Raw genomic sequence first — 23816 nt, 5'->3', positions numbered from 1 at the left:
TAATGAAGATGAATTATAGGATAAAATGCTGATGGAATTTGCACATTAATTGGGCTGGGCAGTATATCAAATACAATTATATATTCACTATTATAGCAATATAAAATTAAGCAATATTGCAATGATGTTAACATGCTTTTACTTAGTCATTAAGTTTCCCAAAGAGCGTTTCATCAAACTAGTTTACCAATCGCCACACTTATAGTTTACATTTACCATCTCAATATGGCAACACTTTAAAATAAAGTTTCATTAGTTAACATTGTATTAACTAACATGAACTAACAATGAACAAAATATGACTGACAATACTGATTGTTTCAAAGCAAGACTTTAATCTCTGTTAAATACAGTCGTTCATTGTTTGTTCATCTTTGTTCAAAGTGCATTAAATAATGTTAATAAATACAGCTTTTGATTTTAATAACGTAAGTAAATGTTGAAATTAACATTAATTTAGATTAATAAAGGCTTTATAAGTATTGTTCATTCTTAATTTCTTAACTAAATTAGTTAACTAATGCTAACTAATGAAATTTTATTGTATTGAGTTGATTGGTTTAGTTCATTTCTGTAAATCAATTAAAATCAAATTCAATATAGCAATAAACAATTGTTTGTTTGTGTCATTGCTCAAAAGTTTATCATGGGCATCCTGTATGGTTTTTGTTGAATTTACAATGCCTAAATAATCGTGAATAGTAATAATGACTTGAAAAGTTTTGAATACTATTTGATCAAAAATACAGTTAATAGTGTTAATTTATTACAGTTTAGTAAAATCAGCAATTTTGTGAAATATTATTAATAACCATTTTATGTTTTAATACATTGTAAAATGTAATTTATTCCTGTTATCAAATCGAAATGTTCAGCATCATTATTCCATTCTTCAGAGTCAAATGATTCTTTAGAAAACATTTTAATCGTAATATTCTGATTTGCTGCTCAATTATTATCAATTACATTTGATACTTAATAATGTTTCTTTGGTACTTAATAATATTTTTGTGGAAAGTTTTTTTCTTTTAAAGATTCTTTGATTAATATATGAAAATTCAAATCTTTTGTAACATTATTTTCCACTCACTTTTGATAAATTTAATGAGTCCTTGTTGACTAAGAGTATTCATTTATTTTTATTTTTAATCTTACCTTAAACTTTTAAACGGTAGTGTATCATGGTTTATACAGAAATATTAAGCAGCAAAAACTGATTTCAACATTGATAACAAGAAGAAATGTTTCAGCATCAAATCAGCATATTAGAATGATTTCTGAAGGATCGTGTGACTCTGATTATATATAAACAGGAATGAATTACATTTGGACATATATTCAAATAGAAAACAGTTATTTTAAACAGTAATTTTTCACAATATGTATTTTTTTCTTTTAACATTACACAAATCTTAATTAAAGTAGTGTAAATAAATAAATAAAAAATCTAAAAATGATTCCAAGTGTTACTTACATTTATTTAGTGAAAAAACGTGTGAAATACATGCCTCGATTATTTTTGACTGGATTTTACTTCTTTTGTTAAACAACAAAAATAATGTTGTTAACAAACGTACTGAATATAGTCAAAAGGCTGAATAATATGGAGATGCTCATTTTGGGTTATGGGATTTATACAAATATTTATACATAGGGGTGGTGAATGCGGAGTGGATAAGGCACATGCCTTTGGTGTGAGAGACCCGGGTTCAAATCCACTGCAAAACACCAATGTGTCCCTGAGCAAGACACTTAACCCCTAGTTGCTTCAGAGGCATGCGATCTCTGACATATATAGCAATTGTAAGTCACTTTGGATAAAAGCGTCATCTAAATGAAGAAATGTAAATGTAAAATGTAGAAATAAGCAAGCTGACCTTGGCTGCGTCAGACACTGTGTCCCAGTTGCCTCCTGAGAGGGCAAACTTCCCACTGCCAATGCGAGCCAAGATCTCCTCTGGTGTGTCGTCAGGGCCGTTAGCGAAGGGCGTGAAACTGTGGGACAGAATGAGTGCTGCTGAGTGTGTGAAACAACTTGCGAATGTGCCCTTTCAGAGAAAGGGTGAGAAGAGAAAGAATAAATCTAATAGCCCCATTTCCAGAGTTATTTTTAGTGCACACATATGGAAAAGCAAGATTTTTTTTTTCAAATGTTCTGATTACACAGAGGTTTAAAAGCTCAATCCATAGTCAGGAACATTAAATTGAGAGTGCTTCTTGGCTTCTGATAGCTTTAGCATTGTGTTCAGTACAATTACTCTGTGACTCGACCCAGCTTACCTAGTAATCCTCTCATCCGGGCAATGGGGAAAGGATGCTCTACATAGGGTTTTGAGTTGTTTGTGTTGATAAATCACTCATAATTTTGTAGAAAATTAAGACTGTGCTCTTAGGTCATGTGGGTAGATCATTTTTATTGAAATCATTCTGATGGTTAAAGGTTATCTTAAATAAAGCATCCCTATATCAATACTGTCAGTTCATTGAGAGCAACAAAGAGAAACTGTTTATATTTGGATTATTATTATTCGACCATTAATTTAAATTAATCAGGTATAATGGACTTATGCGAGCATGGCGAGGGTTTATTTTTTATTATTATTATTTTAATTTTACTAGGAGTGGTTTTCTTTCTACTACTTTTGAAAGTGACCTATATTACAGTAGTGTAACCGGTTTGGGCACAGCTTTATTACTATTTTTCCACATATCAGAATAACAAGAAAGGTCACAAAAAAGTCACAAGGGAATTGTGTAATGACCACAAAAACAAATCAAATATTTCATCATCGAGCTTCTGCAATCTTTTTCTAGATTCCAGCTCTGCTGGGGCAGATGAGGTGCATTTTGGGATGGTTTTATAACACTATTGAAGATTCACATGTATGCCAAACAATGACTCCTTCTCCTTCATTATCTCATCTTTATTAAAACTACCATATAGTTTATTTCAAAGCATATGTAGATACAATTTATATTTGCCTACAAAGCTAATTAGACCTGAAGGTTTTCATATCATAAGACACAAAAATGCAGTCAAATGTTTACACACTTTTGCCTTGTAGTGATTATTAAGTATTTTGGAATTGATTATTAAAACTTTGGAATGTTTTTGAAACAAGTTTTGGCAACACTTACTTACTTGAAGGGGTGTGCATACACTTTACTTGAAGGGGTGTGACATGCCACCTTTATAATCATCACATGTCATGAATATGAAGGAGGTTTTGTGCATGTTTATGACAACTGCCATTAAGTGTCATTTGCTCAATTATGACATTTTTAATGCCAATATGATATAGTTTGAGATGTCTTTGTTATGACATCTTGACATAAACCAATACATCGTAACTTGTCAGTGTATTTGTCATGACAACTTGACATTACTAGGACAACATAATATGTCATAAATATGACATAGCAGATGAATTAGAGAACTCCAGCGCAAAATGAACCTTTGGTCTAAATAACACATTGGTACCTAGTCGACCGTTCTCTGAGATTTGTTTTCATGATATTCGAATGTAAAGAGTTTTATCTCTAAAAATTGTATATGGGCGCAAATAATGAGTAAAAAGAAATCACTAGTTAAAGGAGCTGTATGCAAGATTGTGGCCAAAACTGGTACTGCAATCACTTTCAAATTAGGGTTGCCAACTGACTCAAGGTTGCCAGATATGGTGCAGTAATGCCGGCTGCTACAAGAAGCTTCCAATGGCAAGTGACGAGTCCTACACAGTGAGTTTTTTTCTGTTAATTATTTATTTCGGACTTTGTAACAAAGTATTTCGGATTCATATCGAGTTTTTTGGGGTTTCGCAACGTTAGAATTTTTTTATCTGATTCCGACACGTTTGTTTCTGCAGCTGTGGTAACTGGAGAAGAGCTGGCAAGCCGAATGCCGCAACACTACTGAGTCTGTGATTGGTAGAACGGTGGAGGGTGACGCATCAGAACAAAACACAACTTGACAACATCAACATCAGTCAAGAGCTGCGACTTCACTTTTTAAATGACAATATCCTAGCTGGAATACTGTTGTCAGTGATATAAGTATTTGAAATAAACATGATTTCTTAATGTCTAGAGACATATCAGGGAAAATGTATGATTAATTGAAATACATTTCTTGCATACAGCTCCTTTAATAACACTAACAAGGCTCAAAATAGCCCCACACATTACATTACACAGTAATGAGGGTCCCTACATGGAAACCGAAGCATTGAGAACTTTGTAAGTGTACAGACCGTTTATTAAGAAGATATTTAATAAAGACAGTCCACTTCTTGTATACAGGCAGGAGCCATCTTTGGAAAACAGTCTCGACAAGTCGAACCACGAACCACTGTACACTTACAAAGTTCTCAATGCTTGCTTTTGCATGTAGGGACCCTCATTATGTTACTGTGCTAGTGTGGGTCTATTTTGAGCCTTGTTAGTGATAATAACTAGCGATTTATTTTTACTTATTATATGCCCCCATATACTAGCGCTATATGCTAAAGAGTTTTTAGAGATAAAACTATTTACATTCGATTATCATGAAAACAAATCTCAGAGAACGGTCGACTAGGTACCAATGTGTTATTAGACCAAAGGTTCATTTTGCGCCGGAATTCTCCTTTAAGAAACCACTTAGCTTTATGGGTTAACATTGCATTAAACTGTCATGTGGTTGGTTTTGACATTGGCTGTCATGAGGCCATTATAACTGTCTTGAATATTTTTCTACTACAGTGGTACAAATTGAACTTGTAATTAAAAGGTTATAATGGCCTCATGACAGCTAATGTCAAAACCAACCACAGGTTTTGACAGTTTAATGTAATTTTAACCCATAAAGCTAAGTGGTTTCTTAAGTTTGATAATTAATCTTCTATGTCATGTTCATGACATATTTAAGACAGGTTGTGTTGTCTTAGTAATGTGAAGTTGTCATGACAAAGACACTGACAGGTTATGATGTATTGGTTTAAGTCAAGTGGTCATTACCAAGACATCTCAAAATATGTCATATTTACATTAAAAAGAGAATGACAGTTGTCATAAACATGCATGAAACCTCCTTCATATTCATGACATGTATCCTCCTTCATGTCATGATTATGGTGTCATGTCAGTCTTATGCACACCCCTTCAAGTAAGTTATGCTCACCAAAGCTGCATTTATTTGAACAAAAATATTGTCTATATATATTAAAATTAAAAAGATTTTTTGTAACAATTTTAAAGTCTTTACTGTCACTTTTGATTTCACAATTCATTTGATTATATATATTTAAATAAATAATAATAAAAAAGATCTTACTGACGGCAAACTTTTGAACTTAAGTTTGTAATATATAAGATATATCCAGTGAAGACTCAACTTACCCTGCCAGCATAGTGTAAAGTAAGATTCCCAGACTCCAGATATCACAGGCGGCATCATATCCCTGTTTCTTCAGGACCTGTATGAATCACAGGTTTGTTGTTATCTCAAAATTTCATAAACAGATCATAAAAAAACACGTCTTTCACACATTTTTAGCATATTTTCAATGTTTAAACAATAGAAAATTGTTATTTTAATCCTGACCCCTAATAATCACAGATTTTATTTGTTCTTGTTGTTGTTTTTATTAAATTAATGTACTATAATAGTTTGCTATTTTAGTTTTATTTTAGGGGATTTATGGTACTAAATTATACAAATGCAGTAGTTATAATCTATATCTTTTTGAACTTAGCATAGTTTTTGAGCATATATCTGAAAATTAAATTTGACTTAAACTCTCATAAATCTTAAATTATTTGGAGCACAGACTTAAGTTTCGTCTCTTTTTAAAGAAGACACTTGGCAGATAATTGCTAAAGTGAGAGTTTGAAAAAGTGCACTTAAAAAAAAGTACTAGAGTTTTACATTTATTGTTATGAAAAATGCACAAAATATTTTTTTTCAATGTTTACATGAAATTTAATTTTACTATAAAACTGTGATAAAACTGCCAATTCGATCTTAATGTCTCAAAAAAAAATAGCTTTCAGTAAGATTTCGTTTTTTGTGCCTTTTGTTTTTGGACTTTTGATTTGAACTGTTTTCTCCATTCCCATTGTTTCTAATAGGAATATGTTCAGTTCCTGTTTCCCTTATGGTCTTTCCAGCCTTGTTTATTGCCATAGCTACCCTTGTTTGAGTCACAGTTACCCTCATTAGTTCCCATAACAACCAATCACCAGCACCTGTCCCTAGTCAGCACTCTTGTTAAATACTTGTTAAATCTTGTGTATAAATACACATATTGTTTCCCATATTCTTTGAATAGTGTTGCCAACTCATGGTAGTATTGGGTGCAGTTGCTGCCGCTTTCTGTTCTCTCATGTCTGGATTTACTTCATCTTGTTTCAATAAATGCAAATTCTATATATCTATGTTTTTGTGTGTGTGTTCACATGTGACCAAACCTTTACCAAGTTTCATACCATTTAAAATATAAAAAAAAATAATTTAAAAAAATCAGTCAAAGAGCACAAGAGGGTTCAAAAATGTATAATGAAATCATTTAAGGGTTAAATGTGTATGACATTTAAAAACATTGAAAAATGCAGGGTATTTTTTAGATTAATACATCATAACTCCACAGAAAAAGATAAATGGATCCAAAAGTACCTCTGGAGCCACAAAGTTTGCAGTGTAGCACGGTGTCATGAGCAGACCATTTTCAGCCCTCAACTGTTTGGCAAAGCCAAAATCACAGATTCTGATGGACTCTGGGTCGCCCGTTTCGTCCACATACAGGATGTTACTGGGCTTCAAGTCTCGATGCACAACCTGAACACAGAAGAAGAAACAATGATGCAATAAATGCTACAATGTGACTTATAAGTGAACAAAATGTGGATAAAATGTGCTGGTCTGAAAACGAGGTGTGTTCAGGCGCATTGTTGGTGCGTTGCTAATTTTAGGCAACTGAAATAGACTGCGCCACTGACCAACTGAAACCTGCTCTAAGTCAATGGCGCAATATTTTTTTTGTTAGTTAAAGGGCGCATTAGTAATATGAGCTGGTCCACAACGCGCGTACACTCTGCTTATTACACACACAGGGATGCACAGAAGCACACAAACATGCCAAATATTAATATTAAACATAAAAGGATTATAATGTAAAAGATTATTATTGTGTGTATCCACAAGTTTCCGAGGGGCGCTCCTGTAAAAAATAAAGTGGTTGAAACTTCCGGTGAGGCGGCGGAAGTAGCATTCCAATGGTATTTTGTGTGTTAGTTAGCGAAGAGGCTAGCTGTTTTTCGGGGAATTATTTTACTATTTAAAGACGCAAATCTTTATGAGAGATGTTGTTACAGAGCTCAGGGACAACATGTGCTGTTCGCGGTTGTATGTATAACCGGACTAAACTAGTTCAGTGGCTTAAACATGATTGTTTTGAACAGAAGCTGAAAACGAAATCAGAGTGATCCTGCCAGAGCCCGTCTCTGATCCTGCCAACAACTGTAGTTTCCATCACCTCCCAAAAGACAACGAATCTTCCTGTGTACATTTGTTTAAATTCTTAATATTCTATAAACTCTATCAGCATGTGATTGGCTGTTTGCCACTGATGTTACACCTAAACTCAGGATCAAAGCCTGTGTTGACAAGAATACCAAATGTGCCATTTAATGTATTCAAGCAGCACATTCATTTATAATTTTAAATAAACTCCAAAGCACAATGACTTAGTGTGTATTTTTTATTTTAATTGTTTCTCAGTTTGCACAACTGTCTGTCACCATGCCTTGATGAGTATTGATTATTAATAATGTTATTATAATACTCCTGCGGAGGGTAAAGGTACTGTTATTTCACCCTTTTGAATTTCGTTGAGGTTGTGTTCCCACATCGTTAGCTAGTTTGGATCGCTATAACTTGAATGACTGTCAACTGTTGAATGAACGAGTGTCAAGCATGTCAATTCGCGCTTTGTTTACTTCCAACCGGAAGTCGCGCCCACTTTTGACGCAAGGCCTCATGGGGCGTAGGAAACTTGTGGATAAAGGGTGGAATCCGGTTTGTCTCGTAGATGGTCTGCTCGCGCTTTCCTCGCGCACCATTCCTCTCTGGAGAAGAGTTTAGTCTTTCCACCAATTCCACCGTGTAAATTGCGATTCCGCCATGGTACGAGCGCAACTGACTTTTAAAGGGAATGGGAGATGAGATTCTGATTGGTTTATTGCATGCTACGCCCAAAACACACCCATTACTCATTAAGAGAATAGGGACAACCCTTTTAGACCGGCGCACCGACCATTTTTCCTGTAGTTAAAGTGGATTCGTACACGCCCTAAGTGCACTTGCGCTGTACGCTTTAGACTATACGCTTACTCCGCCTTCACACTGGCAGTTGAAATCCTCCCCAAAACGACCGTAAGTCATTCATTTCCTATGGAGATTCGCAGACCGCATGCGAATGGGTCTGACCGAGTGCGGTGCGAAGAAAATAGTGTCCGTTGGTCATCCGGATGCGTTCAAAAAATTGAACTTTTGCAAAAAGCTACAGACGGTTCCTATCCGACAATTCCAGCGGAAGTTGAGCGTTGCTATGGTACTACTGATAAAAAAAACCTGAATTCATAACGTTTAATAAAATAAATAATGATTTTATAACGATAAGTTGTCATGTCATTTTTTTATTTTCTTGACTTTCTAACATTATTAGGGCAGTTAAAGGGGTAGTTCACCCAAAAATGAAAATTAAGTCATTAATTACTCACCCCCATGCTGTACCAACCCCGTAAGACCTTCGTTCGTCTTCGGAACACAAATGAAGATATTTTTGATTAAATTTGAGAGCTGTATAACTACCACATTGGCTCCTAAGGGACTGCCTCTTGACGGCCCAGAAAGTCAATGAAGAAAATGTTTAAATATCCCAAGTGACTACCGTGGCTCAACTATATGTTTATCTAGCGACGCGAATACTTTTTGTGCGAAAAAACAAACAAAAATAACGAGTTTATTCGACTATTTCTTTTCTTCCTTGTTGGCCTGAAACGAGACTTCCATAGATTTCCACGACGCATGCGCGAGAATTGCGATCTCCTTACACTACTTCAGTTCAGTTCTCGCGCATGCGTCGTGGAAATCTAAGGAAGTCTCGTTTCTGGCCTACAAGGAAGAAAAGGAATAGTCGAATAAACTCGTTATTTTTGTTTGTTTTTTCGCACAAAAAGTATTCGCGTCGCTAGATAAACATATAGTTGAGCCACGGTAGTCATTTGTGAGATCATACAGAACTGACAGAATAAACCTTTCTAATCTCTCCGCCATTTTTATTCTACCCGCGTCCGACACTTTTCACTGTGTAGTCTGACGTCCGTTGGGAACGTATTGCGTATCACGGAGCTGATTTCAACTGCCAGTGTGAAGGCGGCGTTAGATCCTTAAAATAGGCCACTAAGTGCCCCCTCTGTGACCACATGCAAACTGACCCCCTGTGAATGCAGATACTCCACAGTCTTGGTGATGGTGCAGAGCACGGCTGAGGTCTCCCGCTCTGAGAAGCACTTCTGCTGCAGGATTCGGTCCAGCAGCTCTCCTCCTCTCATCAGCTCCATCACCAGATACACAAACTTGCCGTCATCATAGACCTGCAGCACACAGCACAACACACTCACTCTCTCCATCACAGTGAACTGATGCAGCTCTCACTCACAGACATGAGCTTATCTAACCACAAAAGATCTGGTGACATTTGTTCAATGGTAATGCAGGTTAACTATGTTAATTAACTATGTCAAATTATGTTAATGGGCTGAAGTGTTTTGTAAAATTCGAAATTCCTTTCCGTTCAAGAATTTAAAATTGATTAGGCGACTTTGCACAGGATGTTGACTAAGAGAATTACAGGAATTACAGAAAGAGGAATCTGAAAAGTAATTTAAAGAATTTCAACACACAACAGAATCGTTTCATTAGTCCATTAGCTAATTTGGACTACTTATGTCTATTTATTTCCTGATATGAAGAATAACATTTTTTTTTACCCAACTGTTTTGACTTTTTTCTAAACTAAAGGTTCTCTCACAATTTTTAGACCTAACTTTATGAAAATGTATATGTGGTAGGCTAACACTTTAGTTTAAAGGGGACATATCATGCAAAATCCACTTTTTTAGCCCTTAAATGGATTTTGTTGTATATTTGGAGTGTTTATAAGTACAGAAAAGATGAAATTATTCTCTTCAGGTGATTCGTTTATATCTTTATATTCTGTTTTGTTCATATTTTTCAACCTGTTCAGATTTTTCTGTTCTCTATGACGTTTTTTGAGCAAGTGCGTCACCGTATTTGCAGCGGAACTGCGAAATAAGGACATTGACTACCGGTCCAACACTTCGAGCAATCCGCCCTTATTATTTCTCGCTCCGATTTTGTAGTCCGAGCTCAATGATGCAGAAGTTACGAGAGGGCAAGTCAAAATGTTCGGATTTTGGATGTACGTTAGTGACCTGAAGCACTTCAAGGATTCCCACTTCATCAACTTCCGCCAGTATAAAGAAGGGTTTGCCGATTGACTTCGTCTGAATGAGAGGTAAATTCCTTCTATCTTTGGAGACGACGAACAGAGCATTTCGAAAAGCTGTAAATATCGTTAATAAAAATAAAGTACTTTACTTTCTTAAAACACATGGTGGTCGTGGTTTAGCAGTACCTTTGTCTTTCTTTGTTTTTGTTTTGAAGTAACGTTACACGTCTGCAGTATTATTGTTCTTGAGTTTCATCTGATGCTGATTGAGTTTCTGATGCTTTTCTAAATGTATCATATTATCAATACAGATTTTTTTTGTGGTAAGATTAGACCGTAGTCATTTATCTTGTCAGTGTGCTTGTTTTAACAAGAGAAATAGTCGACTTTCACTGGTTGTTCTGCAGGGTCGTCGTCGTCTTTATCAACTCGCTCGCTCTGGCTCGAATATGTAAGGCTTGATGGACAAGTCTTCTGTTGTTGACATTTTATTAAAGTGTGAATAAAAATGTTCTTTGAAGGTATCGTATATAATCGTATATCTCTAATCAAACTACAAGAATGGCCGAACGTGGGGAGTTGAACTGACCGTGAACTCATCGACCTGGAGAGCGGGCGGGGTATGACGCATCTCCTTTTTATTTAAAGGGGACGCATTGAAACGGGTCGCTCAAAGACGCACATCAGAAAAGGGGTAGAAAAGGGGCCTGTGGAGCTATAATAATGAGGAATTCAGACCCAAGCATTGCAGTTATGTTTTATATAGACCACAACGGTATGATTTATATGTAAAAATGAATGATTTAAAAGCATGATATGTACCCTTTAAGGACCAATTCTCAATATAGTTGGTTATTACTAGCATATTACTAGGACATTGGCTCTTTATTAGTACTTATAAATCACATATTAATGGCTTATTCTGCATGGCAATATTCAACATCCTTTAATCCTGTCCAATACCTCAACTTAACAACTACCTTACAAACTATTCATAAGCAGTAATTCGGAGTTTATTGAGGCAAAAGTCGTAGTTAATAGTGAGAATTGGACCCTGATCTAAAGTGTGACTGAATATTGATATCAAAATTGGAATCTATAGATGGCACATGATGTCACAGTAGGCGGAGTCACTGCGTTTACACCCACTGAGAGGCAGAAAGACAGATTAGAAGCTTTGCTGATTAGCTTGAATGCAGTAAAATCACACAAAAACACATCTACAATAGGAAAGAGCTGTACTGTACAATTGACTGTACAAATAGATTCAAGTGATCGGAGCTATATTTTTACAGACTGCAACAGAAAAGAGAAGTCAATGGATCAGCAAATGCAATTTGCAGAAACAACTGACCTCCAGGAAGTGAAACGTGAATTTGCAGTTACCGTTTTGTGTCAGATATGTTGAATTTTGTGGTAAAATCATAACCAAGGTTATATAATGTATTGACAACTCATCAATTCAATATTTGCCATTGTGTTCTACAAACAGGGATGGTTAGATAGATAAATAAAAATAGGAGCTAAAAAGATAGATAAAAAGATAGGAGCATAAAAAACTTCTAAAATGGATTCAGTTTACTCTGTATTGTCTGCCTGACAATAACAGCATAGAGTTATCCAGATAACTTTAAAACCAGAGTATTCATTGATGTTCTCGTCACTTTAATTTCACCAACAGATCCTGTCTTGAAGTGCGAACAATTGTCAAGTCAAACTTAATTGTATAATGCTTCAGAATACACATCGTTTCCAAGAAGCTTTAAAGAAAGTCATAGCAGGCTGAACAATATGATGATCCACTGCCAAAAAAAAAGTGTGAAAATGATTCTTCATGCTCCCTCCCAACCATTCTTTCACAATTTGAGCCTGATGAATCTTGACAGTGTCATACTGGAATATGGCCATGATGAGTCTTCGTACATGGTTGGTTAAGAAATGAAAAGCTACACACTCCATCAATTAGGGTTAGAAGAACTGTTGCCAAACATAACTACTAGAAACATAACTGCAATAATGATCCAGTCGTTGACTCCTAAGCATTTTCCTATTTTATTTTTGGCCGGGCAGTGTATATAACAATGAAATAAGTATTCATTCTGATTTAGATCTGCCTATTGTATTTCAAGTGTTGTCTAACAGATAAAGCGTTCACAGTTTATGTATTTCCCCTGGTGTCAAAATTAGGTGTCAGGAAACCCGATTCATGGCCACATGTCAATGTCCATGGACCACTAGTTCTTTGGTAAGTTGTTTCAAGGATCACTGCCAAGTCCAAATGCCTTTAATTTCAGCAGATACACGTTTTTGCAGTTTCCCCTATTAAAGCCAGTCATGCTGCAGGATGTTCTGCAACTTATTCGCTTAGAGGACGTGACATCAATGCATACCCTTTCAATTGACTATATAAAATATATAGTAAATTAGAGTATTCTGGAAAATTAGCCATTCTTCTATTTGGTCCATTTTTTTTTTATTTAAAAGTTAATTTAATAAACATAAAAGAAATGTATTATTGAGAACTACATTTTATGAAACTGCAATCCTCTATTAACTTTTTCATTATAAAATCATAAATCTTCTTTAGATCTACAATTCAACATAAACCAAAGACAGCAAAGTTAAAAAGTGTTAAAGTCCATGAGTACAGTTATAGAAACGCTAAATTTTAATTACAAAACTGTGGGCAGAGAATAAATGATCAAAATGGGGGTCTCTATAAAACTAAAGTAGCATTTCTTTCTTTTTTTTTTCAAATTGTGACTCACATCTTTCAGAGTAATGATGTTTGGGTGCTGGCCGTATCGCAGAAGAATCTCAATCTCTTCAGACGGGTCCTTCTTGGCTCTGTCAATAATCTGAAATGAAGTGGACTTGTCAAAGCGGTGTCTGATAAAGCTTCGACTGACACTGAATGATGCTGTCCTATTTGATAATTCATCAAGAGGCTCTTATGAAACAGCCTCTGCTGTTCACTAAATAATACTCTGCATTGGGTGTTTTGTCAATCAAAGAGTATTTAAAGGGATGGTTCACTTTGAAATTAATTTCTGGTATGTTTTAGCTTACCTCAAGGGCATCCAAGATGTATGTGTCTATGTTTTCCGCAGTTTGAATTTTGATATTTTAAGGTCAAACCGTTCGTGTCTATCAGTCATATTATGCAGGTCTATGGTCACCACCTCAAAGAGCATGCACAGAGGAGTCCAAATTAAACATGATTTAATGATTCGTAATTGTAAGTACACATTGATGGCCTAAGACACGAAACGAGCGGTTTGTGTGAGAAAACGTACAGTATTTATATCGTTTTTACCTCTTGTAACCACAGCCACGTCCAAGTGATCTGAGGGCGTGGGCACTTTGTGGCTGTGGTTACAAGAGGTAAAAACGATATAAATAATGTTTCGTTTTCTCCCACAAAAAACGCTTTTTTCGTGTCTTAGGCCATCAATGAGTACTTGCATTTAAGAGTCATTAACTCATGTTTAATTTGGACTTGTCTGTGCATGCTCTTTGACGTGGTGACCATAGACCTGCATTATATGACTGACAGACAACAACGGTTTGACCTAAAAATATCAAAATTGAAACCACTGCGGAAACAAAGACACCTACACCTTGGATGCCCGTGAGGTAAGCTAAAACATACTAGAAATAATTTCAAAGCGAACTATCCCTTTAATGGACCCCAGTGCTTTTAAAAAAATACGATTTCTTACTTACTTTAACAGCATACTCCACACTGGTGATTCTGTGAACACAACGTTTGCAGACCGAATACGCTCCGATGCCGATATCCTCCTTCAATTCATAGCCGTCAGTGAAATGAATGTTGTTGCCATGAAGTTGCTGCATTATAAAACAATAATGCACATGAAAATAATGATTATTTAATTGATATTAACAGTGATGAAATGACAACATTACATTAATGTTCCACTAACTTTTGACAACCAGATTGTGTCTTCATTTTGAACGGCGTGTCTATTCATTGATGATTTATTGCAATCTAATCCAGTGGCATTCTTACATTCATACAAAGTGTGGCTCCAGTGTCCACTGTGGATGACGATTTAACACAATGATGACAATGATATCAATTGATATAGTTTGACCATACAACTTTTCACTTACCAGCCTACATCTTTAACAGCACCCCTTCCCCATATATCTGAAACTGACTTAACATTTCACCATCTGTTTTTCTGCAACACATAACACCTCTTATTTTTACAATGTTCAATTACATCACTGTAACATTTACATACTAAACTGAGGTTAGCCTCTTCTTTTTTTAATGAATGATCAAAACTATGGCCTTTCCCACCACTGAGTTCCCAGAGATCCGGATCCAGTGTATAATAAAAGTTGAAATAATTGCCTACAGCACTCATAAGTGACTGAAACGCCAAATAAATCATGACCAACAGTAATATCCAGAGATGAAACAACTCACTTGGAGCTGTTTTCAGCATATTAGGCATAATACACTTTCTTGATAGCCTTTCAGTAAATTCACTTACGATCCTCAAACCTACATAGAACCAGGTTAAAAGTGGCTTAAAGGGTTAGTTCACCCAAAAATTAAGTCATTAATTACTCACCCCCATGCTGTACCAACCCCGTAAGACCTTCGTTCATCTTCGGAACACAAATAAAGATATTTTTGATTGAATCTGAGAGCTAGATCAGTCCTAGATAGACTGCCTAAGGGACTGGCTCTTGACGGCCCATAAAGTCATTAAAGAAAAGGTTTAAATATTCCATGTGCCTACAGCGGCTCAATTATAAGTTTATCAAGCGACGAGACTACTTTTTGTGTGAAAAAAACATAAATAACGACTTTATTCCACTATTCCATTACTTCCTTAAGGGCGCATGCGCGAGAACTGAGACGAGGACGTTCTCATTCGTCTACTTCTTGTTACCGGCTGCTCACCGCTTAGGAGTTTTACCACCACCTACCGTATAAAATGATGATCCATATATAAGGCGCTCCGGATTATAAGGAACACTGTCGTTTTTTGAGAAGATTAAAAAGGCTTTTAAGTGCACCTTATAGTGCGGAAAATACGCAAATTGAAAAGCGTATGTACAGCGCGCATCTTCCTCTGCTTGTAAACAGAAAGTTTTGCGCTTCCAGCTATATCAGCACATCATCTTGTACGGTAGGTGGCGGTAAAACTCCTAAGCGGTGAGCAGCCGGTAACAAGAAGTAGACGAATGAGAACGTCCTCGTCTCAGTTCTCGCGCATGCGCCCATAAGGAAGTAATGAAATAGTGGAATAAAGTCGTTATTTTTGTTTTTTCCCACAAAAAGTAGTCTCGTCGCTTGATAAACGTATAATTGAGCCGCTGTAGGCACATGGAATATTTAAACCTTTTCTTTAATGACTTTATGGGCCGTCAAGAGCCAGTCCCTTAGGCAGTCTATCTAGGACTGATCTAGCTCTCAGATTCAATCAAAAATATCTTTATTTGTGTTCCGAAGATGATCGAAGGTCTTACGGGGTTGGAACAGCATGGGGGTGAGTAATTAATGACTTAATTTTCATTTTTGGGTGAACTAACCCTTTAAAGGTGCTATATGTAACTTTTCTTCTAAAATGAATCCTTTTTTATAGCCTGTGTGTGAAGGGGTTGTAATCACACATTCCAATGATGCATTTGTCAGGTTTTGCTATTACCTCTGAAGGATAGTATTCCTTGCCTGACTTCGTCATACTCATATTCTAGTGAGAATATTATTGCATTATATTGCACCCCATAAACAGAATCATGCAAAGAAAAAAAGCAGTAAACACCCCCTTTAAACAACAAGTCTAGGCTACTAGTTTACTGTGGCGAGCAGTGCGAGTGAGGGCCGCGGGAGAACAGCGCGAGGCCGGTGGCGTGATTACCGATGAGAGACACCTGTGAGACGCACCGGTCTCGTATCTCTCACGGAGGAGCGGGAATTTTCTTAGCAATGTTAAAATGCACATGAACCGATCACTTGTTTAGCATTCATGTAAACACTACATTCAGATTCACCAATCAGAATGAATTCGGTTATTTTGAAACAAAAGCTGTGCATGTAAACAATGAATCTCGACTGCAGAAAGCAAAAGCTGAATCCCGGACATCGACAGCCGGACATGTCTTGGAAAAAGAGCATGGTAACTCTTACTACTCAGCTTTCTCCACAGAACAAGAGCCTGCTAGCTTAGCATCCAAAAAAAGATGGCTGACACTATGTGTTCATTCTCTGAGTGAGACCCTCTATGGGCGGGTTGAGAACATGCGTAACAGCCCCTACTACTGACTGTAGTCTTTACCTTCTGGCCAAAAAAATTTCAGACAAAAAAATACAGAAATATCTCGTCTCAGGGGGATATGAGGGTGGAAAGCATGGTAATTCGAAAATACTACAGGTTTTCGACTAATACAAAGCTTAATGCTAAATCCTGAAGTATCCATTTAAAGTGTTTTTAGGACAGTCATTTAGTCTATTAAAATATGTTTGCTATAATATACAGTAATGTATATTTGCTAACTATTTTTTATTTCTTCCTTTAATTTTCTTTTTAACTTTTGAGCAATTTTTTAAAAACTTTTTTGTGAACTTTTTTCCCCCACTGACAACAACAACAACAACAACAAACTCTATTGGTATAGGGGAGAGCGGGGCACAACCTAACGCTTTTTGGTTTTGGCTCAATTAATTAAAAAAATAATTACAGGTAGGTTAGATTAATACTTTTTTTACACAAGCAACATACACATCTCTGCTACAAATGAACACTTAAATTTTTTTTTTCTAGGACCTACCATTTTCGTACAGTTGCACTGAAAGTGACAGAAGTGCAAATGTTACAACTTACCCCATATGCAGGGTTAATTGTAACAGACAGAGGGGTTAGTTAACACTTGTGTGTAACACACATAATTCAGGACTATTTTATTTGTATAGTTTGATATTGTTTGTGCATCTGTATAGACAGATATCCATACATATCCCTCATCCAATCATCCTTCTATTATGGATCAATACCATGGATAGAGACATCGAAAAGGGCTGCATAGTTTTGCGATAAATAATAATAAATAAAATTATAAATATTGTAATTGCAATTAAATTAGATTTGTGTGTGGCAGCTGCATGATGTACAATTATTATTATTATTATTATTATTATTATTATTATTATTAATAATAACAGTAATGATAATACAAATGAGCTTAAAATAAAAATTTAAAGGGTTTATTGCATTAATAACAGGCCATATTTTTAATAAATAAACAAGTTATCATTCATAGTACACAAAATTTTAAACATTTTAAATCCCAACATTGTTTGTGAAAGTCTAACAAAGTTAAATGTATACTCAAACCTGAAAAGTTGTGTGGCTCCGTTTTCATTTGATTATCATTGTACACTTGGCGGCTTGTTTGTAACACTGTGTTACCACTAACCCCGCTGTGTTTTACATATTTTAAACCTAGCTAACAGTTGCTAGGAATTGCTGACATGTTTCAAAACGGTGCTATGTTTGAGCCAACAAGACAGTGATTAAGGCAATATTAAGTTAGATTTGGAAACGTATACACCCAACTCAGAAACCGAAAAAAACCTATGATGAAAAAAATTACTTTCATGGTGTCAAAACACTCTTTGTCCAGTATCTTCACGAAATATAATCAAAACTTTACGCAAATTTGCGGGAGATTGTCTTTTGGCAGCAAGAAAAAAAGAGCGGAAAGACAGCCTGCTTGATCCTGACGAATTATGTAAACGGTCCGTGTTACATTTAACCCCGCGTTAGGTTGTGCCCCGCGATCCCCTATGTTTTTTTTTAAAGCTCTTGTTATCCAAAACATGCCCTCTAGACTTCTTAAAATGGACATATTTCTCAGGGGAATCAATTTTTTTGGAGCACACTTTTTTGAGCAATTTTTCCCTAAAACTTTAACATCATTATTTTATACACATCCCGTCTTCAATGCTTTGTAACAGTGCGTGGAGATAAAAGTGAAAAGTGAAACTGACATATATACGTCAAATATGCAAATAATCGACAGCATGTTCAGGCGAATGAAACACCTCCTCAAAAGAACAGCAATTCACAGCACAAGTATAGAAATCTTCCACAAATAGCTGCACTCATGCATCTTCATGAGCCCAAAGTTAATATATGCTAGGCAGATGACACATCAGATCAGATAGACGGCACCGCAGAACAGACATCTGCTCAAGTGCCATTGTGTCCCCGCCAATCAATACATCTCCTTCCGGTCACTGACACGTCAGCTCACACACTTCAATAAAGCAGCTCTTCAGGTATGAACCATCTGGCAGAATTAGTTCAGATTATGTAACATGGGTCTCCTTTTTTCTTTCTCTTTCTTCTCATTTTTGTGCTGTGCTACACAACAGTAGTTCCCTGAGGATAATATCTGAATCAACTGCATGCGCACAGGAAGACCAACGTTAAACGAATACAGAACACAACTTTGGCTAGGCTGACTGCAATATTTCCTAAATGTTAGTGACCAGCCATCAATATAGCACAGCAAGCTTGAGTTAAATATTGATTGGTTCTCATCACTTACATGTATAATCATGACCAAAGAAGCACAAACTGTGCATTTTCTGAAAGAATGGAAGTGATTTTTGCCAGTGCAAAACTGTTGCCAGTGTTGTGGGTGGTTACTAAGGTATTTTGAGATACTCAGTTGCTAAGGTATTCTGTTTTTTGCATGTCGCACTGCAGTTGCTGCAGTTTTTGAGTCTAACATGTTGCTACAGTTGATAAATAAATATACTAAAATGTATTTGAAATGCATTTATTTTATGCTAAGTATACTACAATTGCATTTACATGTTTATTTGTGTATTATAAATACTCTGCAGTTGTACTTTTGGTATACTTAAAGTCTGCTATATTGAAACAACTAATTTTGAACTTATCTGGAAATAGTGCTGAGGTCAAACTAAAGATATACTTGATATAAAGTTGGATTGTGCTAAAGAGGAACTATTGCAAGTATACTTTAGGTGCAATTTAAATGTCTTGCATTTAAAGACTGATATTATGCAAATATAATACTATCCTTAAAGGAGAACTCCGGCGAACAATGAACCTTTGGTCTAATAAAACGTCGGTACCTAGTCAACCATTCTCTGAGTTTTGTTTTCATGATAATCGAATGTAAAGAGTTTTATCTCTAAAAACTGTTTAGCGTATAATGCTAGTAATGGGGGCATTGAGTAAGTAAAAAGAAATCGCTAGTTTATACCACTAACAGGGCTCAAAATAGCCCCACACTCACACAGTAACATAATGAGGGTCCATACATGCAAACCGAAGCATTGAGAACTTTGTAAGTGTACAGACCGTTTAATAAGAAGATAGTTTATGAAGACAGTTCACTTCTCGTATACAGACAGGAGCCATCTTAAAAAATAGTCTCGATAAGTCGATCCCCGAACGCCATAAATAGAGTTCAGAAGTTCGTTGAACTTCATAGAGTTCAGCTCACTCAGCACGACGTTCGTGGTTCGACTTATCGAGACTATTTTTTAAGATGGCTCCTGTCTGTATACGCGAAGTGAACTGTCTTCATAAAATATCTTCTTATTAAACTGTACACTTACAAAGTTCTCAATGCTTTGTTTTGTATGTATGGAGCCTCATTATGTTACTGTGTTAGTGTGGGGCTATTTTGAGCCTTGTTAGTGGTATAAAATAGCGATTTCTTTTTACTTAGTCAATGCCCCCATTATTAGCATTATACGCTAAACAGTTTTTAGAGATAAAACTCTTTACATTCGATTATCATGAAAACAAATTTCAGAGAACGGTTGACTATGTACCGATGTTTTATTAGACCAAAGGTTCATTGTTCGCCGGAGTTCTCCTTAAGGATATTAAAACACATTTTAGGCTCAATACTAGGAAATGTGCTTTGTGCAATAAGAAAGTACTCCAAATTAAATTGTATTTATAGTATTTATATCGGTATATGCATCAAGCGATATCACAGTGAATATGTTAATGGCTTTGTAGTATACTTAGTATGTGTGAAGAGCAGGATGAAGTCAAGGGACGTGAGAGAACGGCGTGAGGCAGGTGGCGTGATTAATGATGAACGACACCTGTGAGACACACCGGTCTCGTATCTTCACGGTCGTCGCTCGTCCTTTTTGCTTCCGCTCCTCCATGAGAGATATGAGACCAATGTGTCTCACAGGTGTTGTTCATCATTAATCACGCCACCGCCGTGATATTGTTGTACTATGCTGGAGTAAAGTTCAAAAATGATCGGTGTTTCCCATAGGATTTCATAAAAATATGTTGGGTGGACCTCTGTCCCTCTAGGGGGATTCGTCGACACCCCCGAATATTTTGTACATTTTAAGGTTAAATGCTCAATCTGGTGCACTCTGAGAGCTCAAAATTAAGAGCTTCAACTGGCTTTAAAGGGATAGTTCACCCAAAAATGAAAATTCTTTCATCATTTACTCACCCTCAAGTTGCGTTTATTTGTTCTGCTGAACACAAAGGAAGATATTTGGAAGAATATTTTAATCAAACAGATCTCAATCCCCATTGACTACCAAGTACAGAACAAATAAACACATAGAGGTTTGGAACAACTTGAGGGTGAGTAAACTATGATATAATTTTCATTTTGGGGTGAAGTAAACCTTTAACCCATGAACTGTGCACATTGAACAAAGAAAAAACATTGACTTGTACCTGGACATTTAAGATCGCTCATACATTTAGTTTTGAGATAGCATGTTCATTGTCCACGGTCGGTGATGCAGGGAGTCTTGTGATTGGTTTTCAAGCCAGCCAATCAGAATTTAGCAGCCTCAACTCTGATTGGATGGAATTATGGCATATTGTAACGCTGGGTTGTGTTGAGCACGCAAGCCATATGCGCTTCGAAAGCGCTTATGGCTGGTATGAGAGAAACAAGAAATTGAAACATTGCACATGCGAATAAAAACATCTGTGCACATCCAAATACTTATTTTAAATGCAAAGTTGATTTTCGTTCGCTCGAAATATTTTCTTATCTGCGAGACGAACGCTTTTCTGCAAAACTCATTTCACGGGCGTGCGAAATGCCCTTTTGCGCAATCAAAATGTGATCTTGCGCACGCAGAATTGTGACCGAAATCTAATCCCATAATAGGCTACTTCAAGTCTTTCGCTGTTTTATAAAGGCACAAAGCAATATCACTGTTTCAATTTGAGTTTGTGGGCAAAATATCACGTGGCTAGACAGTAGATACCTTTATGTTAGGCAACTGTAGGCAAGCTTCTCCATCTTCCCACCGATTTCAAATTTCAGAGCGTCACGCGAGTCGCCATGACAGCTCGCTCTCGCTCACTGCCCAGGAAGCCACAGACACTAGTTTTTGATGTGATTTAACATTATATTTTGATCGAATGGGTTGCAAAATTCTGCATATAATTAGGAAAGTGAGGACTGCATTTATAACGTGATCTACCATAATATTTGACGGTGCCCAGGGCCCCTTAGATGTCATGGCAAGTGCCCAGTTGCCTTAATGGTTAATCCGGCCCCTGTGGTGAAATCCAAGTTTTTAATGTTGTTTAAATGTATATATGAAGAGTTCAGATGCAAAAGCCTCTAAGTGCCATTTGAAATTTTCTTCTAAAATGATCATTTTTATCAAGCTTGTATATTTAAGTTCAGTGATTTCACTTAAATGGCAATGAAGATTACCTATTAATTGTCATTTAAGTGAAATTACTGAACTTAAATATGCAAGCTTGATAAAAATGGTCATTTTAGACGAAAATTTCAAATGGCATTTAGAGGCTTTTGCATCTGAACTCTTCATATGGTGTTTTAAATATGCTTTAAGTGCAAATTCATAAGTCCAAACCACAGCTGAGCATTTTCACTTTTGCAACTGCAGTGAACTAAAGACAGTCTCAAAAACACAGTTTGAAATCGCTGGAAACTCTCTGGTGCGAGTGAGTGGACACAGGGCTAATTTGCATATTCATAGAACTGTGTATACTAAATAAGGCAAGGGTGTAGAATTACATTTAAGTTATTTTAAAGGGTTAGTTCACCCAAAAATGAAAATTAAGTCATTAATTACTCACCCCCATGCTGTACCAACCCCGTAAGACCTTCGTTCGTCTTCGGAACACAAATGAAGATATTTTTGATTAAATTTGAGAGCTGTACAACTACCACATTGGCTCCTAAGGGACTGCCTCTTGACGGCCCAGAAAGTCAATGAAGAAAATGTTTAAATATCCCAAATGACTACCGTGGCTCAACTATATGTTTATCTAGCGACGCGAATACTTTTTGTGCGAAAAAACAAACAAAAATAACGAGTTTATTCGACTATTCCTTTTCTTCCTTGTAGGCCAGAAACGAGACTTCCTTAGATTTCCACGACGCATGCGCGAGAACTGAACTGAAGTAGTGTAAGGAGATCGCAATTCTCGCGCATGCGTCGTGGAAATCTAAGGAAGTCTCGTTTCTGGCCTACAAGGAAGAAAAGGAATAGTCGAATAAACTCGTTATTTTTGTTTGTTTTTTCGCACAAAAAGTATTCACGTCGCTTGATAAACATATAGTTGAGCCACGGTAGTCACTTGGGATATTTAAACATTTTCTTCATTGACTTTCTGGGCCGTCAAGAGGCAGTCCCTTAGGAGCCTATGTGGTAGCTATACAGCTCTCAAATTTAATCAAAAATATCTTTATTTGTGTTCCGAAGACGAACGAAGGTCTTACGGGGTTGGTACAGCATGGGGGTGAGTAATTAATGACTTAATTTTCATTTTTGGGTGAACTAACCCTTTAAGGCATGACAAAAATTTTGTAAAAAAAAATCTTTTTTGGTGATCAAAGATTAGTTTTAAGCAGGCTCGGGTCTGTTGGGGGGCTGGGGAGAACTGGGACCTCATTAAATTATGGAATAATTGTAAAAAAATAAATTAAATAGGCATATTTGTGAAAAAAATGTAATATTTGAGTTACATAAAAGCTTTTTATTTGTTTTTTTCCTAATTGTCCTTGAAATAGTGGTCAAGAACGTTTATTAGTGTTGTCAAAGACCCGATACATGGGTACCAAGTCGGTACAATTTTTTTTTTTTTTTTACGTTAAGCCATGATTCCAGTTTTTCTCAAAGCCGGTACTTGATGCGCGTGCATCCAGTTGCGTCCTCTTCATAAAAGTGGTGAGACATTGCGACCGCCAGTGCTGCTGATGTGGTTGCTGTAAATCCACTTGTTGATAAGAAAGGAGGAAAGA

At 36.3% G+C, this 23816-nt stretch overlaps 1 protein-coding gene across 1 annotated transcript in view; it reads right to left on the bottom strand.

Annotated features, from left to right (window-relative positions):
* Positions 1-23816, bottom strand: part of rps6ka2 (ribosomal protein S6 kinase, polypeptide 2) — a 71384-nt gene that overhangs the window by 4174 nt on the left and 43394 nt on the right. Inside the window, exons 14-19 of the mRNA XM_039652322.2 lie at positions 14238-14363; positions 13280-13369; positions 9475-9633; positions 6653-6814; positions 5377-5453; positions 1878-1995 (exon numbers count right to left, since the gene is read on the bottom strand). Of these exons, the coding sequence (XP_039508256.1) occupies positions 1878-1995; positions 5377-5453; positions 6653-6814; positions 9475-9633; positions 13280-13369; positions 14238-14363 (732 nt within the window). The remainder of the gene's footprint in view (positions 1-1877; positions 1996-5376; positions 5454-6652; positions 6815-9474; positions 9634-13279; positions 13370-14237; positions 14364-23816) is intronic.

Source organism: Pimephales promelas, chromosome 11 (genome assembly GCF_988280905.1).
Source record: "Pimephales promelas chromosome 11, fPimPro1.hap1.1, whole genome shotgun sequence".
NCBI classification, from domain to species: Eukaryota; Metazoa; Chordata; class Actinopteri; order Cypriniformes; family Leuciscidae; genus Pimephales; species Pimephales promelas.
Note: the sequence above shows the minus strand (reverse complement) of the source record. Positions and strands in the feature narration are given on the sequence as shown.